Genomic DNA, 19,785 nt, shown 5'->3' with positions numbered 1-19,785 from the left:
AAATTGTTCCTTCTATTCTCTGATTCTTTGTCCTCTTCTCCTCTGCTTAAGGAATTCTGATGCATGAATTTTTTTTCCCATATTATTTTTGAATTTCAAATAAAACCTAACTAAAAGAGGAAGAAAAGGCAGTAATTGAGAAAGAGGGAAAAAAAGAACGCAGAGGAGAAGGTCCTCTGTTGATCAAGTATGTAACCCAACACTGGTCATCATGCTTTTTAGCTCTTTCAATAATGGTAATATGTAACCCAATATTTATTAAAATTTTGATATTAAATAAAAATTTATATTAGCAAATTATAACTAAAAAATCAATTAAATAGGTTAAGTGACTTTGTAAGTAAAACTGCCACGACCCAACCCCGTGGGCCGTGACTAATGCCCGAACTGGACACTCGTATACATCCTTATTATCTATAATCATTTCGCAACAAAACATGATATGAGACTTAAGGAAATAGAATATCATATCGAAATTGTCCCATATTTATATATTAACGCAACCTGTCTCCTGATGAGTTATAACATTAAAGATAATATAGTACGTAAGCCAACAAGGTTGTCATTACATGTAGGAACGTCCCACTATATACATATATGCAAGCCGACAAGGCTGCCACTACGAATGGAAGCGTCCCAAAACATAAGTCATACTAGCACAACTGGATAACATCTATATACAACCACATATATGTCTACAGACCTCTAAGAATATCAACAATAACATATGACGGGACAGGGTCCCGCCGTACCTCTGGATAAACAAATATATACATCAAAGGGTCGGTATCAAAAGTCTAGGCTCCGGGACAATGGAGCACTCTAAAATAGCTGAGTAGAAATCCTAATCTGGCGGATCCCCGAAATGAGTATTTGTACCTGCGGACATGAAATGCAGCCCCCCAGAGAGAAGGGGGTCAGTACAACATATGTACTGAGTATATAAAGCATAAAATACCATAAAGTAGATCAGGAGATAAGCAGGTAAATCAAGAAATCACTGTACATGTGCCTTATGAAATAAAATCATGCATGATTATATCATATATCATATCCGGCCTATTATGAACTCGGTGAATCTGTCATATACATATATATCATATTCAGCCCATCATGGGGCTCGTCGCCATCATCACATCATCATGTCATCATATCATATCATCATATACATATATACCGTACCCGATCCTCTAGTGAGGGACTCGATGAACAATGCAGTGAAACTGTGCACGAATACATATCCGGTCCGGAACTCGATGAAAGATGTGACAACAGTATGAACGAGCAGAGTAGTGAGTAACCATATGCATTTAATTCATCATTTGAGACACAATAGAATAATCAAAATAAACTATCGTTTGAAAATCAAGACAATAGTTATCTCAAGTACTCTTCGATTGTCATTAAGAATTATACTAAACATGAATTACATCAAAATATGAATTATATCAAAATAGGACGGCTGAAATCATACACATGTATCAAGACATAATGATATAAGTTCTGGGAATTAAGAACATTAGCTATCCTTGTGTCTTTAAGAATATGAGCTTTTTTGGGGAAATTTATACCTTCGTCGCCCGTTTGTTTCATATGGATCATGCCAAAGGAAAAAAAGGTTAGCTTTACATACCTTTAGCGTTTATCCGCACACAACATGTATATGCTGTCACATAGTATCTCAACCTATATTGAAACGTTAAGCACCGCGGTTAAGCTATGGAAAGGCATAAAACGTACTTTATCGTTGGTAGGTTATATCTAGAAAATTGGACAGCACCTCCCCTATATCGCTCACTTTTCGTACCTCCAAACCAACCATACAATCACCAAGAAACATCAACAATCACACATTCAAATGCCATGTTAAGACAAGCCAAGACAAGACTCAAGAATACTTTCGAACAACCCATATAACATTTGACTTTTATTAATTATCAACATGACGACTACAATGCTATTGAATTATTCCTAATAGGTTGCAGCCACCACACCTTATCGAAATGATTTATAACAGCCCAACAATTAACCATACAATGCATAATCATAACTACACTTAATCCTCCAATTCAACACAAACAACCACACATTACAAGCAATTCTTAAATTAATTACAACTCAAACTTGACATGTCGAATGCTTTCATTTTCGTTATATAATCAGCCACAATAACAACCACAACATTAATCCATATTAATCCACCATTTTTAGATTAGAACAACCTCAATACGGCCTAAACGAAGGTTTAACATTAACATATATAATTCTTTCACTTTTAACACATGATCCATAACAATAATAGCAACAACAACAATCAACCCAATCTAATACAAGAAACTCCAATTCTGTCTATTTTAATACCAACACTAATCATGGAGTTTTCTTACTTCCAATTCCATTTAATACAAATTAATCTCTTCATTATGACATTATTTCTAGATTAGGTTAATTCATCTAATTAATTCCAAATCTCCACTTAATAATTCAATCATGGTTAATTAATCCATAATCTCAACTAATATATATATATTTTTTACACTGATTGAAATTTACAAACAAGTCGAGTCATTTAAACTTCGAAATTAAAAGTCCTTGAATTTATGTCCATTAGTTCACGAATAGTCCAATGTACCCAAAATACGGAATATAACACCTCCTTTAATTTAAGTCGAATTGCTTGCAAATAATTTGACATGTAAACATACGGGGTATAACATCAACACTCACAATTGAATTACTTTGTAAGTAAAACACTCAGGGGTCGTTTGGTTGGGAATAAGTTATCTCATGATTAATTATCTTGGGATAAGTTATCCCACCATATATGGGATAACTTATCCCATCAATATAGTGTAAATGGTGAAATAAGTTATCCAAACTTGGCAAACAAACAAGACAACAAAATTTTATCTCTAGACTATTTTTTTATCCCATGACTTTCCGAGAGAAGAGTGTGTAGTCGAGATCTCTATCTTTTGTTATGGATCAAAAACATGCATCAAATTTAGTTATTCAAAAGACAAAATAATTTTATCTCTAGACTATTTTTTTATCCCATGACTTTCTGAGAGAAGAGTCTGTAGTTGGGATCTCTATCTTTTGTTATGGATCAAAAACATGCATCAAATTTAGTTATTCAAAAGACAAAATAATTCTATAAAAATGTCATAAGCTAGGCTCGATCTCGTGTAAGGTGCGCAAAATATTCAGCACTGTACAAGTGACATCAAATAACCATTTGGTAGTGCCACTTTATATATTTATGTTATTTTTCATATATACATACATATGTATACACAATGTGCGAGTACAACAACATCCCCTCCCTCTTTTAATATAATTGTCCCTGATTTTAATACGAAAATGAAGATTAAATGCCACAAATCTCACAAATAAAAAACAGTAAAGTATATAGAAATCATTTTTATTCGCAGTCAAATTTATTAATAAATAGAATGTGATATATTATACGTTTAATTTTTTTTTATTGAAGATTATAGATATTTGATGAAATTCAACAAATCATCATTTTACATGTAGACTAATCAATATATTAACTTTTTTATAAATTAAAGAACATCAATCACGAAAAGACTTTAATATTTTAAAATAACATAGTTAAGGACTTTGTTTGTAAATTATTTACAAGTACTTCTTTATGAACCAAAACGAAAAAGAAAAAATGATTTTCATCAAATTTCTTATGACTTGTGAAATATTATTGCAAATATTAAAAACATAGAAATATTTTTAAGGAATAATGATGATATTCAATTATTTTAACCTCAACAAATAAATTATTACATCAAAGACCCATAATGATCATCCACTAAAAAATGTACATTACTCTTTCATGTATAATTATATATTCAATTTTTTAAATCATAATATGACCATTCTTCGGACCCTGCGCATAGCGAAAGTTTTAATGTATCGGACTGCCCTTTATTATTTTACACAAATATGTATTATGAAATTCGATATACATGTGCACGTGAGACTGATAAAAAAAAATTATCAAAAGAAAAAAGAAAAAGAAACGAAAAAAAAAAGGAGAACTAATCTCTTGAAACACTTTCTTGAATACAAAAAACAAAATAATTCTATAAAATTTTTATAGGCTAGGCGCGATCTCGTGCAAGGTGGCAAAAATGACATCAAATAATCATTTGTCGGTTTGATTTAATTTTAGTCAAATTTATTAATAAATAGAACATGATACAACATACATTTAATTTTATTATTGAAGATTATAGATATCTGATGAAATTCAACAAATTACTATTCTGCATATTTAAATAAAGACCAATTAATATGTCGATTTTTTAACAAATAAAAGAACGCCAATTACAAAAAGATCTTAATACTTTAAAATATACACTTAAAATTTTTGTATATTAATAATTTATTTAGGAGTAACTTTTTTTTAGGAAAAATTTCATTTATGGCAAACCTTTTAAGCATAATAATTCATATGAATATAGTTTCTCCAGTTAATTATAATGACAAATTTATATTTACTATGGTCCATATGTATATCTGTCGAATTGTATATGTATATTTGTCAAAAAATTGTATATATGTAATTGGTATACATATGTATTTGTATATCTGGCAAGCGAGATTGAGAGAGAGAAGGAGAGAGACGAGCGAGATCGAGAGAGGGAGGAGAGAGGAGAGCAAGAGCCAAATTGTATATGTATATCTGTCGACTTATGTATGTATATTTGTCAAAAAAATTATATAATGGTAACTCATATACATATATATTTATATATGTATGCAAGCGAGATATGACATTCCGCGTAAATAGATATTTATGTTTGCTACAAATCATAATTATTTTAAAATATACCCTAAATATGTAATATATAGTAATAAGATTTGCCATGCCACGTGATTTTCCTTTTTTTTAAGTATAAAAAAAAATGATTTTCATCAATTTTCTATGACTTGTGAAATATTTATTGCAAATATGAGAAATATAAGAAACATTACTTGTTATTTTAGTTAAGTAGTATAGGAAGTTTCCACTACATAACCCGCACTAGATCTCCGTCAATCAGACTCGACGTGAATAACTCACAACCGTCCGATCAATTCCTTCATCACTTACGTGTCAATCATCCGAACAATACCACTCCTCCAAAATTTTCAACCCGACCCGGTTTTCACACAAATAATTAGGTGACCCGAAATCCAATCACTCAAAAAATAGAGACCCCTTTTCACTCTCTCTCATAAATCAAAATTCCAAAAAGCAGCTCTGTGTGGTTCTCTCTCTTTCTCTCTCTATCTTTGTATCGTTGGCGTCTCATCCGTTAAGCGATTTTGTGCCCTTCTTTTGATCCAGTTCATCACTGTAAGTCCATCATCAAACCCTAATTTTTTTGTAACTTTTTTGGGCTTTTATTGTCAGATCCCTAATTGTTTTTAGTCGATTTATGTTTGTGATTGTGTTTTTGGGGTTTTAGATTTCTGGGTTTTTGATTTTGAATTCTGGGTTGGTGTAAAGTCGGAATCTTTTTTTGATTTTGAGGAAAAAAAAGGAGTTTTTTTTTTGGATTGGATCGATGGGTTTGATTAATCAGGAAAATGAAAGAAATGAAAAAAGTTAGACTTTTTTTGTGGGTATAAGAGTTTTGACTTTTTTGGTAGTTGTTTTTAGTTTTGACTTGGATATATGTACATAATCTTTCTATATGGTTCTTTATGGATTTGGTAGAGATGTCTGTATGTGGGGTGAATTTTTGTTTGACTGAGTTGGGGTATTAGTTTAAGAGTGAAGGGATTGTGTGATTGAAATGCTTCTGTTTCAAATTAATTATGTCACGTTTTGAAGGTAACCATGAGCGACCAAGGAGAAAAGACCTGTCCTCTCTGTGCTGAGGAGATGGATATGACAGATCAGCAGTTGAGGCCTTGCAAGTGTGGCTATCAGGTTTGTAAATCTTCAAGTTTCCTATTCTTATGATTGTGACTATGTTTTGCTTGAGTAATTTGAAACCATGCTGTTTTTGTGAAATTGGGTCATTAGAAGGCTAGTTATTGTTATTTGCATGTTGTCTCTATCAAGACATTCTTATTAGGGGCGGAGTGAAGTTGCTTTGCTGGTATATTGGTGATAGCTCTCTATTCTTAGACATCTAATTTTGTCTTGAAAGTGGTAGGAGAGTGGAAATCTGTGTAGACTTTAAGCGCATATAGCGCTGTGCGGTTATTAATGTAACTGCAAAATTAAGAAAATTATTAAAAATTAAAATTGTGTAATTCAAGATGAAAAACTGTAAACGCAAATCACAATTATATGGATAGAAGAATTGGAAAAGAACTACAATATCAGCAAGTTGTTTTGGTTAGTGCATCTCCCTTTGGTGTCTGCACTGAAGTGTCAGCTAAGCCAGGTGAAATAACCTGTTTTGCACCTAGCTTCAGACCTTAAGCGCATCTCAAGCGAGTCTCTGATAACAATACTATCTGTTATTTTCAAAACATTTTTGTGAAATTGTCTTAATGGTTGTTGGAGCTCAGCCTTAGAATGTTGCTTCTGAAAAAGTTCTTTTATGCAATCCTGCCGTTCTTTAATGAGGAATTGCATAAATCAACCTTGAAAGCTGCCTTGGAGGGGTTTGAGAGGTGGGGTTGAAGGAGAATGGATGATTAATCACACCAGGTTTCTGCTGTGCACATGCTCTGCTTGGTGCCTTGGTCAGATATTTTCATCTCTAGAGTACTTCTCTGCGTAAGTTTCTTATTCATTAGGTTTATAATCCATTTGCTGTAGGTGGAAACTGTTGTGCATATCCACTCTGAAAAGGGCAAGAGAGGTTGATAGAGGGGGTATATAAGTTTCCATTTCCACCTTCTCTCCACAATTTACCTTGGAAGGTATCAGTTCATGGATGTGGCAGCAGAAACACGTAGAAATTGAACTATTTTATGCACTAAATTTTCGAATTCCTACTTTGATGGTCCTATTGGATTTGCCTTTTTTTTTTTAGTTTACTGTGTAGGAACATCCAATTTTTCAGTTTTCATTTCCTTTTATCTTGGGAGCCTTAGTGCACCGGGCTGCCTTTTTTTTTTTTTTTTTTGGGAGCCCAAACAATAAGAATGCCCACAGCCCTCCTGCCAAGTTGGCAGTGTTTAATGTTTCCTTTTCATGGTAAGTTTTGGATTAACTACATAAAAGAACCTTGTCTATGTAAAAGCTAAAACAAATCATGAAGCTAACTTTTGTTTGACACAATCTCTTCTTATTCTAACAAAAAAGAATGGTACCTTTCTCTAGTTATGAACAATTTAACTGTAAGCTTACCATTTTACCTTTAATTTGATATCGATAGTCTCTAGTTATGAACAATTTAACTGTAAGCTTACCATTTTACCTTAAATTTGATATCGATAGTCACACAAATGTTTATGGCATGTTTTGGACCACAAGTTTCAAAAGTCTTTTTTTTTTCTTTCTTAAATTCCATGTGCAATCAAACAATCACATAAATTGCTATGGAGGGAATAGTAGCTTAAAAGAATGTGATAGTATAGACAAAAAGGAAGCAAAACAATACACGCAGACCTATGAATATGAGAAAATCATGTCTGACTATAACTTACAAACCAAATTGTGTATAATATAAAGCTTATCAACAGACTAAGTACACAAATGTTTATGAATAACTAGTGCCTAGGGGCTTATCAACAGACTAAGTACACAAATGTTTATGAATAACTAGTGCCTAGGGGTGTCAAACAAGTAAGTTAAGCTGAATTTGAAAGGGTCAATTTGGGTTGGTAACTAAAATGGGTATAGGACTCAACCCAGCAAAAGCTTACTTGGTAAAGATGGGTTGGACCAATTTGGGCTAAACAATAGATCATAACCCAACTTTATCTCATTTTTCCATTTTTTTGTATTTTTCGTAATTTGTTTAATCATCAAACTGAAAAAAGGTCTTCTCATCTTTATAAAAGGGAGGAAGTGTGCAAGTGTAGAGAGAATATATATAGCAAACCAAATAAATAATTGTCTTTTGTTTTTTGGAGAAGTTTTATTTATGGGGTCAACTTGGTCTACTTAGATAGCCTAAATGACTTGTACAAATATATCCTAGCCCAACCAGCCTAAGTTTCGAGTGGATTTTGGGGGGAGGGGGGGAGGGGTTTTCTGTGGCTAAATTTGACAGCCCTATGCATGATATTGCTTATGTTATAAAATACTGAAAGAAGAAGAATCATTTTGTTGAGTTGAATGAAAGTAATAGTTTTCTCCACATAATTAATTTTGTTCAATTTTTTATATTCATTTGTATGATAAATAAATATACCACAAGCTATTGAATTTCTCCCCCTTAAAATATATATTGAGGTTTCCTCGCTAATTGGGAAGTACATTTTCTATCTGTACTTTCCAAAGAGAAGTTGGAAACTTGTAATAGTTTCTTTTGGAACCATAGTTTAAACATCAGAAAATTTGCATACAAGGGCGTGGGTGGTAGTCCATAAAATTGGAATCAAGACCATGGTAGAGCAAGGTATTCAACAAAAAAGACTGAGGTATTCTTCCGGTTTGACTAAACCTCAGCAGGTAAAGTTACTAGGTTGTACCTGTACTAGTGGGAGGATGCAAATATCCAATCGGATAGTCTGCAAGCTAGTCAGGTATCACCTTTATTTTTAAAACCTACAATAGATTTGTTTTTTGCTTGGTTCAAAAGAACAGAAATTTTATGCAGGGGTTAGTGGATACTTTTGATAACTCAATCTAGCTGGTTGAATAGATTAGAAACTCAGTTTTTGGGAAAATATCTCATAACTTTTTGTTCTTCTGATGAAATTTGAACTAACACCATCTTATATTTGACTTATCCATTTGATTTCATCCCCAGGAGGAAAAGACTCTCATCCATTATCATTTGGGAAATTTGCATCAATATGCATTTCTAGGATACTTATTTACTTGTTAGAAGTATGACTCATTGTTTAGTCTCTAAGATCACAGAGATAAACTTGCAGCTATTGTGCCCTATGGTGGTGTATGTAGGCACCAGTCGTGTAACAGACATTTGGATATCCCTTTTAAAGGACAAGCTAGGAAGACGTTTCTTCTATATGCTAATGCTTCTGAGAATTTCAAGCTATCTTTTAGTTGATGCATATGATGTATTATAATCTGGTACTGTTTGATCCAACAATTGTGTACTTTCTTTGGCAGTGATGTAGAACTCTGTTTTTGGTGCAGAGAGTTGTAAGCTGAAGCTTTTTTTAAATGGTTCATATATGTTCTTTGTAGCATCAGCTTATAGTTAAAATTTAAGGCAACTCAATTTCCTTTTGATGAGGTGTATAGGGCCACTCAATTAATGCCTGATAGAGTAAGATATTCTGGTATTTAAGATTTTTAGAAGTTACCAGTTTCAAAAAAAAAAGAGTAAGATAATCTGGTACAGTTGGACACATTCTATGGGTGCTTCATGCATGGAGAACAACTAGTTAACGCTTATTGATGTAAAAGAAAACTAGAAGTTGTAATTTTTTTTATATCAAATGGTGTAAATATACATCTTAAAACATTGGTCAAAGTTTAAGTAATTTGACTCTCGAAAAGTGTAATGGGACAAGTATTTTGTGACGGAGGTACTTACTTTCCTTTTCTACACATTGTTTTTCCTCTATCTGTACATTTCGTGTTTCTTTCCTAGTTTATGTTTTAGACCTAAATTATTTTTAAAAACTCATCTCTAACAGGTCAAGCTTTTAAATGATACAATTCACACAATTTAACATGTTATAAAGCAGAAAAGGTTCTTGGTTCAGTTGTTTCGAGTCTTAGTGCCGGCTACCATCAACAAAATGTAATGTGCTTAATCCAACAAAAAGAATCAGACCCACACATTAGGGGGAGATGAGGGGTGCATGTTGCTGACCTAAATAAATGGAAGTGTTTCCTCTTGAACTAGATGAAATGGTTCACGAAATTCAACAGTTTCTTTGCACTTCTCTTGCTCTATGAAATACTAGTTTTTTTTTAAACACGCTTGGCGTGTGTACCCAATACCAATGAGTACACAATTTTAAAGAATCACATAAATATTACTATTAAACAATGCATTTGAGTTATTAAAATAAAAACTAAAGCAAAAAAGTGTAATTTCCTGAAAATGATGAATATTGATCCTATTAGCTTTCTCAATAAAGGTAGAAATCTTGCCCCACAGAAGTTCAAATGCCTTGTTGTGATTTTTGGCTTTGCATCCTGTTACTGAAGTTGATCATCTTTTTTTTCTTTTTGGATCAGTAAACAAAATGTACTTGATATATGATAAGCCTGTAATAATAATATTTTCATCTCCTCTTAGATTAGATTATTTGAATTTGATGTGCAATTGTTATAAATCTTTTGAAAGTCTTTCTAGAATTTGATGTTTGGATAATGTGTGAATTTATATCTAATAGTATTTACTTCATTATCAAAAAAAATAAATATCTAATAGTATTTACTAGCATGTGTTTTTACGTTTTTCTACATAAATATCATAGAAGTGTTTGGTTGAAGGGTAAAAAGGATGTTCAACTTTACAGGAGTATTTTGGTCTATCTACTTTTTCTGTATATCTTTCCACTTATTAAAATAGTGAGATATAACACAACCTTTGTAATTGCTGCTCATTCAACAGAATTATGAGATTGTAATATCAGTCTCCTTTTCTTTTTTGATAACCAGATTGTATTAACAGTCTCCTATTCTTTTGATAACCAGATTGTAACAACAGTCTCTTCATTTGTTGACAATTTCAAATACTCAAACTTAGTGTTTGTAAAGATTATCTTGGATTTGAAGAGCATAATAATCATAGGAAATTGAAGAGACTTAGCACCATTTTTATGATACATTTTAGTATTTGTTATGTTAGATTATTCATAGTTCCCTTGAATTCTTCATGTTCTAAGAGAAATGAAGAGAAGCTTGTTAATGCATTGAGTTTTGAATAAAAGACAATAGTTTTTGAGGGTAGAAATGTCGTTCAACATTATAGGGTTAATATTGTCTGTCAACATTTTTTGTTTAGAGCTTCTCACTTTTATATTAGTATAGAATAGATTTATGTTAACTTTTGGTAACCATTACGGTAGGTATGCGTATGGTGTTGGCATCACATAATGGAAATGGCTGAGAAGGACGAGACAGAAGGGCGGTGTCCTGCATGCCGCAGTCCATATAATAAGGAAAAGATTGTTGGCACGGCAGCAACTTGTGAAAAGTAATATATAATTAATATTTTTGTTCTCAAGGACAAACTCCACTAGCAGATCAGTAGGTCCTATATTTTATGCATTCTTCATAGTTTTTTGGTCGTTCTAACAGGATGGTGAGCTCAGAAAAAAAATTGACATCTCGAAAGGGTAAAAGTAAAACAGCTGATTCGAGAAAGCAACTTAGCAGTGTGCGCGTCGTTCAAAGGAATCTTGTCTACATTGTTGGTTTGCCTCTCAGTTTAGCTGATGAAGATGTATGTACACTTTAGATTTGGAATCTTTTACACCTCCTTTTAAAAATATTCTTCATCTCAGTTCATTTTAAACTTTTTAATTAGGGATGTCCCAGATGCTCGACACTTCTCTATTAATAATGTTATTCTAACAAACTAACGCAAATTTATCCCCATAAAAGCAGCTTCTGCAGCGTAAAGAATATTTCGCTCAGTATGGGAAGGTTCTGAAGGTATCTATGTCTCGAACAGCTGCTGGTACCATTCAACAGTTTACAAATAATACATGCAGTGTGTAAGTATGCTTCTTGATTTAACATTCATACTGGCTCTCAAAATGCTTCATGTAAAGCAGTAATATTAAGATGCTCTTGACGTGCCATACGAAAGATTATTCAAGGCTTCTAAGCCTCACAAACAAGCATTAATGGATGCGTAGAATTGTTTGTGTTCCAAAACCTGTCTCTCAGTTCTAGAAAAGCCTTTTCTATGTCATACAGTTAAATGAAGATGCTCTTAACATGCTTTCCTAAAGAATCTTGCAAGGCTCATTTCACAAAAAAATGATTTTCTAGAACCAAGCAATCTATGCCCTGAGTTGTGTTCTTTCACCAAAAAAAGATTGAAGTGTAGAGTTGTCTGTGTTCCAAACCTGGTTCTTAATCCAGGAAAATCCTTTTCTACATCATTCTATGTGATTTCTTATGTTTTAATTTTCTGTCTAATCATATGTTATGTTTATGACAACAATGATATTCATATGTTCACCTTTGGGCTTAGATCATGTAAGTTGATATACACATATCTCTTCTTCTTCATAGGATTTTCCGCAAGTATTTAAGTGGTACAGTCTTGAAGAGTGTACTTTTCCTTTCCTAGTGTTTCGAAGGGATAAATAAGAGGATAATTTTGATTACTTCTTTTAAAAGGGAAAAATATAGTGAATGAGCCTTTGATTACCCAGCTCCCCATTTGGTTGGATCCTCTTGTTTCTTGGTACTGTGCGAGGCTGCTGGCAGTTCCAATTTAGCAAAGAATACAATTCACCTCCCCCCCCCCCCCAATACTGTCATTTGAGCAAGCTTGCAGTAAGACATGTTTCAAGCAGTTTCCCATGGAAATATTCAACAATTTGTTTTTCAGGATTTGCCTTTCTATGACTGTTGGACTTCGGGATGTTTATTAGGAGTTGACATTTAGCTAGCATTAGGACTTATACATTTCTGGATCAACAACAACATACCCAGTGAAATCCCACAAGTGGGGTCTGGGGAGGGTAGGATGTACGCAGGCCTTACCTCTACCTTATGGATCAGATGACTAAAAAGGGTAGATAGGAATTGATTGGGGTCACTAATAGATTTTTTTTTTTATAAAATATAAAAGCTTGGGGTAAGTTTTAAAATTTATAAAGATTTTGCCAAAAAATTTTCCAAAAAGTGCTTGCAACATCTATGGCCAAACTCCTTATCCTCAAAAAGTATTCTTTTCTTTACATTCAAAAGAAAATTAGTTAGCTATTACTTATAAACCAAAAATCAGTTATCTACTTAGCTATCATTTTTTAAAATTTCTGTTGGGTACAGATATATTACCTATTCAAAGGAGGAGGAAGCAGTCCGTTGTATTCAGGCTGTACATGGATTTATTTTGGACGGTCGACCTCTAAGGTGTGTGCCATATCTTTTTATGATTGCAGCACCAGCTGTTATTTTTTAGTAATCATTTTTACTTTATTGCTGGCAGAGCGTGCTTTGGAACCACAAAATACTGTCATGCTTGGTTGAGGAGTGTGGTATGATTTCTCAATTACTTAGAATTTCTATCAGAACATTGATTAGGGGTCATCTTTTAGTCTTTCTGGAACCACAATAGATTTAGTGTCTCTAAAGGAAGAATTATCTTTTGGTCCAGCCCTGCACCAATCCTGATTGTTTATACTTGCACGAGATTGGGTCGCAAGAAGATAGCTTTACTAAGGATGAAGTAATTTCTGCTTACACAAGGTACTGGGATTTATTTAGTTTGTAGTTTTATTATTATTGTGGTAGTTAAGACTTAAGAGCATGGTGTATGTAACCCGTCTCTTTTAAATGTTTTTCATCATTGGAAGACCAAGTCCATAAAGTTTAGGAGTATGTGAAACTGACTGAGAAAAGAGCAACCACTCTTTTGCAATCCGTAAGTCAATGCTATTTTAAAAAATCTATGTAACAATATATTTAGAAAATTATTGATAAATAGGTCCATTTCGAGGCTGTCGCAGGATATGCTGCAACTCTTACTCTGTACACTGATCAGTTGAAAACAGTTTCTTTCAGAGGTCTTGTAATATGTTACTGTAGTATATAGCTGGGTCTGGATCAGTGGGACAACCTTGTATTGTCACTCTCCATGTTATCTGTTCATTGTATATGGGCATTCATTGGATAAATAATTAACTTACATAATTATTTTAAAGGAGTAGGGTTCAACAAATTACTGGTGCCGTTACTAGTATGCAACGGAGATCAGGGAGTGTTTTACCACCACCGGCAGACGATTACTGCAATAACAGCTCTGCTTCTGCAGGGAGACCTTTTAGTAAAACTGCTACAAATGTAAGATTTTCTCTTATTTGATTTTCTTGCCTTTTCTTTCCATTTCTTTTTCATTTTCCCCTTCTGCACTTCCTATCGTTTTGGGAAGCTGGAAATGATATATCTCTATTTGGAGGTCGGAATGGGGAATTCAGCATCTCAAGAGAGGGATATGAAGTTCTATTCTTGTGATATACTTCTTGACATTTCCTTCTTATGATCATTTTACATTATTGAACTTTTAGGTAGAAATTGCTGAAGTCTTAAATTTTTTTATTCTGACTGGAAATGATGCCAGAAATGTGCCCGTCTTTCCATATTGAATATCTGAAATTTATAATCTTGTCATATGCCTTGCAGAATTCAGCAACCAATGCCAGAGGCTCTCCGCCAAATAGCAGCCCTGGTAGATCAGCTGCTCTTCCTGCTGGCGCTTTGTGGTATGCAATTAGAAGACTCACTGTTCTCATTCATATATGGTTCATAAAATTTCATAATATAATATTTTTTATTTTTTTGTAGGGGAACGCGTGCATTAAATAACCATCTGCCACTAGCCAGTGCAAGTTCTAATGCACTGCTGCCTCCCAGTGCAACAAGTTCTAATGGCCTGCCGCCTGCCAGTGCACCAAGTTCTAGTGGACCTCTTAAACAGAAGGCTGAAATATGTAGCCCACTTACATGCTCCAATGCTGTTGCAAATAATAGTCAGGTCTTGTCATTGCCTGCTGAAGCAGGAAAGAAAGCTATTCATAGCAAAGAAAGTGGCATTAGTCAAGAGAAAGGTGAAATAGACACGTTAGAACCTGTTAAACTGCCTGTAGGAGCAGATGATGCAACTTATAGTTCTGAGAAACCTGCTATCGCCATACATCGTGTTTCTTATTTTATGAACAGTCAGTTACATAACATCCCGTCTTTGAAGGACAAAGATATACATTTGATCACATCATCCAGTGCTACAAGTACCTTTGATCTTCCTTTGATGTCTAATGGACCTAGTTTACCAAAAGATACCTATGATCCTGATACAGATGTTGAGAAGAATGTATGCTCAGATATTTCATCATTTAGCATTGATAAACAGCAAAAGTCACATGCCACCAATGAGAAATCAAGGGAGCCGTCGCCTTCTCAGACGAATGGGAAATCTGTGATTTCTGCAGATGATATTTTTATCTCAAGACAAACGTCTGATTTGAGACTGGAAACACAGTCTCAAGGAATACAAGACACAACTCCTGAAATGGAGGATGATTTGCGATCTTTCAATGCACAGAGACATAAGGATCCTGAAGTAATTTTAGAGAAAAGCTACTCATCAAGTCCTTCCATCTCTTTACACTCTTCTGGGCAGCTTAAAGGTTATTCTTCGCAGTTTGCCAATGGGGTTGGACCTATTAGAACCAACATACAAACTTTTGACCAAAGAGCTGATTCAGTATTACATCCTTCTAGTATTGGAGAACTTCCTAATGGATACCCTGAAAATGTATTCAGTTGTGCGGGTAAATATTTGGGAAGCACTGATGACACTTATTATTTGTCTAATGAAGGTACGAGGATGCACATGGATAGGTTTGAAGGTCAAACTGCTACTGCAGATCATAGTACTACTGCAAATAGGGGAGAGAACAAAATAATATCTAATATTTTGTCTATGGATTTTGACCCATGGAATGAGTCATTAGCCTCTCAGAACTTGGTTAAGTTGTTGGGAGAAACTGATAACCAACAAGGGTCTAGAGTATCAAACTCAAGAAAAGTACAGAGCAGCAATCAATCAAGGTTCTCTTTTGCAAGGGAGGAAGAACCCATGAATCCATCAGCTGATTCTCGACCATCTTCAAGTTACATTGACAGAAGCTATAGTCATCGCCCTCTTGATCAAGATTTTCAAAATAGCAGAAGCTATCAGCTTGATGGTTTTGGTACTCGCAATGGTTTCTCTCTATTTAATAATCAGGAATCTAATGGTTTTGCCGACAATTATTCTCACCTCTCCTCTAATAAGCAATTAGGTTAGTGCATCACTTGTTCTTTTTAATTCTATCCCCCTTATCTATCTGCACCTTTTTTTAATTCTATCCCCCTTATCTATCTGCACCTTTTAGTGTTTCAGATTTAGTTTGAGTGCAATTATCCACAAGGAACAAAAGGTTTGAAGTGCCTGACTTACTGATTTTCTGGTGAATTCTCTAGTGTCGAGATCTCAGATGACTGCGCCTCCAGGGTTTTCAGCACCAAATAGGGCCCCACCCCCAGGCTTTGCATATGAGAAAATGGAACATAATTTTGCTTCTCTCTCTGGTCAGTAATTTTAAACTGTTGGTTTGGTTTCTCTACTTTGTTGGACATAATCTTGGATGTGTATCTCAAATCAGTTATTATGCAGGTACTCACATGCTTGATACCTCCTCCTTATTGCGCAATGAATATCAGGCTCCAACAATTGGGAATGTCAACAACGGGGACATTGAGTTTATGGATCCTGCAATTTTGGCAGTTGGCAAAGGCAGGGTTCAAAATGGCCTTAATGTCTCAAGTCTAGACATGTCTCCAAGGTTTCCTCCACAGCCAAGTGCTTTTGAAAATGAGGCAAGATTTCAGTTACTCATGCAAAGATCTCTCTCTCTGCATCAGAATCAGAGATTCACTGATAATGGGGACAACTTTTTCAATGATGCTTATGGAATTTCTTCGAGGGTTGTGGAGCAAACTCTGGCCAACAATCTTTCCCCATTTTCACAACTCAATCTTCCCCAGGGCAGGAACTCTGTGATGTCAAATGGTCAGTGGGATGGCTGGAATGGGGTCCCAAGCGGAAATGACTTGGGCATGGCTGAACTCCTCCGAAGTGAAAGGCTGGGCTATAACAAGTTCTTCAATGGATATGAGGAACCAAAGTTTCACATGCCCAATTCAGGCGAACTGTATAACAGAACATTCGGGATATAAATGTGCTTCTGGGATTTGTTCGGCTTGTTGAGTACTTGTGGGAGAAACAATGAATTAGAAAAATCATGTGTGACTAGCAGACGTGCTTGAGATGATCAAAGTTACAATGATGCTCAAATTGTGGTAATAACTCAAGGATCGCTGTGAGGAAATATGATCGATTTGCCTTTCTAGAAGGAAGCTTGATCATGACTGTCTGAACACTGCTTTCTGATTGGTGAAGGATGAAATCCTCGAAAACAGGATGTCCAGAAACCAACAGGTTAGTGTTTCTCAACCAACTTCTCAATACAATAGTATGCTTATCTGGAGGTTTATTTTTATATCATAGCACAGGTAAACTCACGAAATAAAAGTTTCTTCTTTATCGCAATAGAGACAAACATGGAGAAAACAATCAGTTAATGGAGCGGGTATTTGATTAAGAAGAATCCTTTCCACAAATTTGCTACTAATAGCTGCTGATATAAGCTTGAAAAAATGCAACTGGTTTGCTTTTAATTTAAGATACGCATGGAATCATTTTGTCTAAAAAATTGATTTGAATTGTGGGACAGATTTCCTCGTCTTTCCTTCTTCCTTTTACTAACATGAGGTCCGAAAACTATTGTTAGATTACATCTTTTCGTTTGCATTAATGCCTGTTTGTTTTATGACGACAATTCCAGGTGAAAGCTGCTGAGTTCTTCGGGGCTCCACAGTTGTTTAGACAGGAAACCTTGCGTGATTGAGTTGGCAGGTGACGTGGGAGTGGAGAATCAGGTTGGTCGCGCACACATTACTTGGAGGCATTGACACACAAAGCTCATTTTTCTCAGCTTGCCTGCAATAATGCAAATAGTAAAAGCTAATAGAAGTTATAGAAATATATATCTGTTTATACCGAACTTTGTCCTAATTATTTTGGAAAAAAAATTGCTGCATTAGCGGTGAACATCATGGACAAGATTAGTCGTGTTGTGTGGAGCCTGAAATCTTGTTTCTTGACAAAACTAGTGCGATGAAACTAAGGTGTGCTTCTGATTATCTTCATTGTGTGTAAGTAGAGCCGTCAAGATGGGCTTGACCCTCCGGGCCAACCCAGCCTAGCTTGCTATCGGGGTAGGGTTGGGTTAAGTTATTTAAGCCCCATTTAAAAGTGGGGCTGATAAACTCAGCCCAACTTAGCCTCCTGGCTCTTGAGGCCTAAAGAAGATTGTGACAAAAGAAGTAAAAACTAAGAATAGTGATTACTTAATAAGTCTTAATTTAGTACACAATGTTTTACTCATTGAGTATTGGATCTTAATTACCAAGTATAGAAGTTATATTCATTATTGCGATTGACTTTAAACATAAAATTGAAAAGAAAATTGTGAAATAAAGGAGAAAATTAGGAATAGTGATTAGTGTTAAATTTCTAATCACCTAGTATAAAAATTGCATTCATTATAAAAATGTAAAAACACTTGTTATTTAAAATTGGTTGTATGACTTTACCTAAATTCAAAGTGAGATGTTTTTGACTGTATTTAAAATATTAATAATTTTTTATATTAGTTAGTATTTGATAATGTTTAACTAATTAAATTGTCATATGGATGTAGATGAAGATTAAGGATCTTAAATAAGACTATTTTATCAACGGATTCAAATATGTTTGACGATGTGTTGATGTTAAATATATTACAAGTTGTAATAAATTATATACTTTTATATAATCATGTTAAAAAAATTAACAAATTGCCATACCTACATGTTCAAATATCGACTGAGAGGAAATTTTCTTATTAAAAAGGTTGAAAAGAATGAAGAATTAGCTCGTCTCAAACTACCTTTTAGGGTTGGATTGGGCGGATTATTTCAAGGTCCTTTAAAATGAAGAGTCAGTTCATCCTAACTCATCAATTTTTATGGCTATCGGCCTTGAATTGGGCTAATCTGATTTGACAGCTCCATGTGTAAGGCATGCCTATGTACCTTAAAGAAGGTTAATTGAGAAGTATATCATATTTTATCTTATATATGTTTTAAAGTCGAAAGAAGATATTAATCGTAGGAAAATGGATTTTTCATAATATATGCAAATACCTTGAGAATATCAACTTTTGTTGCACTCCAAAAATGAATTTTTGTTTGAATCACTAGCAGAAATAAGAAAATGATTTTGTCGATATAAATGAGTAATTAAAAGTTTCATGATTAGGAAATTAACTTTGTTTCTTTTTCAGAAGTTGTGAACTTTTAAGCTTTGTTTTAAGGTTTTCTTTTTTCTTATTTGAGAATGTCATTTTTTATTTTGTTTATTTAAAGATTTTTTCACTTTTTTTTAAAAAAAGGATTGTCAAAATATTGTCTAATAAGACAATTTTTTGAATAAATTGAGTGTTCAATTGAAACATGTCTTAGTGAAGGTATTTAAATTGAAGTATATGACCATCTCATCTGAAATGTTAAGTTTAATTGTATTCTCAATATGCACCTTCACATGCGAGCCTGATTCTTTTTCATGAGCCAAACATGTAGAGATTCTTTCTAATTTGGGTGGCAGTGACATTCGATCTCAGGACTTCTGCTCTTATATCATGTTGAAGTGTGTGACTATCTCATCTAAAAGTAAATATTAAAGAGAACACATTTTTATTATTTAATTATATCCTCAATAATCTAAGTAAAATTCGTGCCAACGTTAGATGTTTCCGTATGTATTTAGCCAAAAACTTCTAAATTAAAATTGATTATCTTAAAGTTGTGGTTAAAGTGGTATTGAACCCAAGGGC

The 19,785-nt window shown here is 34.0% G+C and overlaps 1 protein-coding gene across 7 annotated transcripts; it reads left to right on the top strand.

Annotated features, from left to right (window-relative positions):
• Nucleotides 1-5,227: 5,227 nt before the first annotated feature.
• Nucleotides 5,228-18,056, top strand: LOC129904063 (uncharacterized). Of its 7 annotated transcripts, none has more exons than XM_055979595.1 (14): nucleotides 5,228-5,362; nucleotides 5,843-5,941; nucleotides 11,134-11,261; nucleotides 11,366-11,510; nucleotides 11,675-11,784; nucleotides 13,076-13,159; nucleotides 13,236-13,284; nucleotides 13,404-13,495; nucleotides 13,951-14,089; nucleotides 14,429-14,508; nucleotides 14,591-16,089; nucleotides 16,271-16,378; nucleotides 16,464-17,288; nucleotides 17,695-18,056. In XM_055979595.1, the coding sequence occupies exons 2-13, from the start codon at nucleotides 5,849-5,851 to the stop codon at nucleotides 17,024-17,026; spliced, it is 3,090 nt and encodes a 1,029-aa protein (XP_055835570.1). In that variant the 5' UTR covers nucleotides 5,228-5,362; nucleotides 5,843-5,848; the 3' UTR covers nucleotides 17,027-17,288; nucleotides 17,695-18,056. The 7 variants fall into 7 exon arrangements, with proteins under 7 accessions (XP_055835570.1, XP_055835569.1, XP_055835565.1 ...); XM_055979594.1 differs by having other exon boundaries at nucleotides 11,672-11,784; XM_055979590.1 differs by having other exon boundaries at nucleotides 5,263-5,362; nucleotides 13,957-14,089.
• Nucleotides 18,057-19,785: the final 1,729 nt, after the last annotated feature.

This window comes from Solanum dulcamara, chromosome 9 (genome assembly GCF_947179165.1).
Source record: "Solanum dulcamara chromosome 9, daSolDulc1.2, whole genome shotgun sequence".
NCBI classification, from domain to species: domain Eukaryota; kingdom Viridiplantae; phylum Streptophyta; class Magnoliopsida; order Solanales; family Solanaceae; genus Solanum; species Solanum dulcamara.
This window is presented reverse-complemented; position numbering and strand designations above follow the sequence as displayed.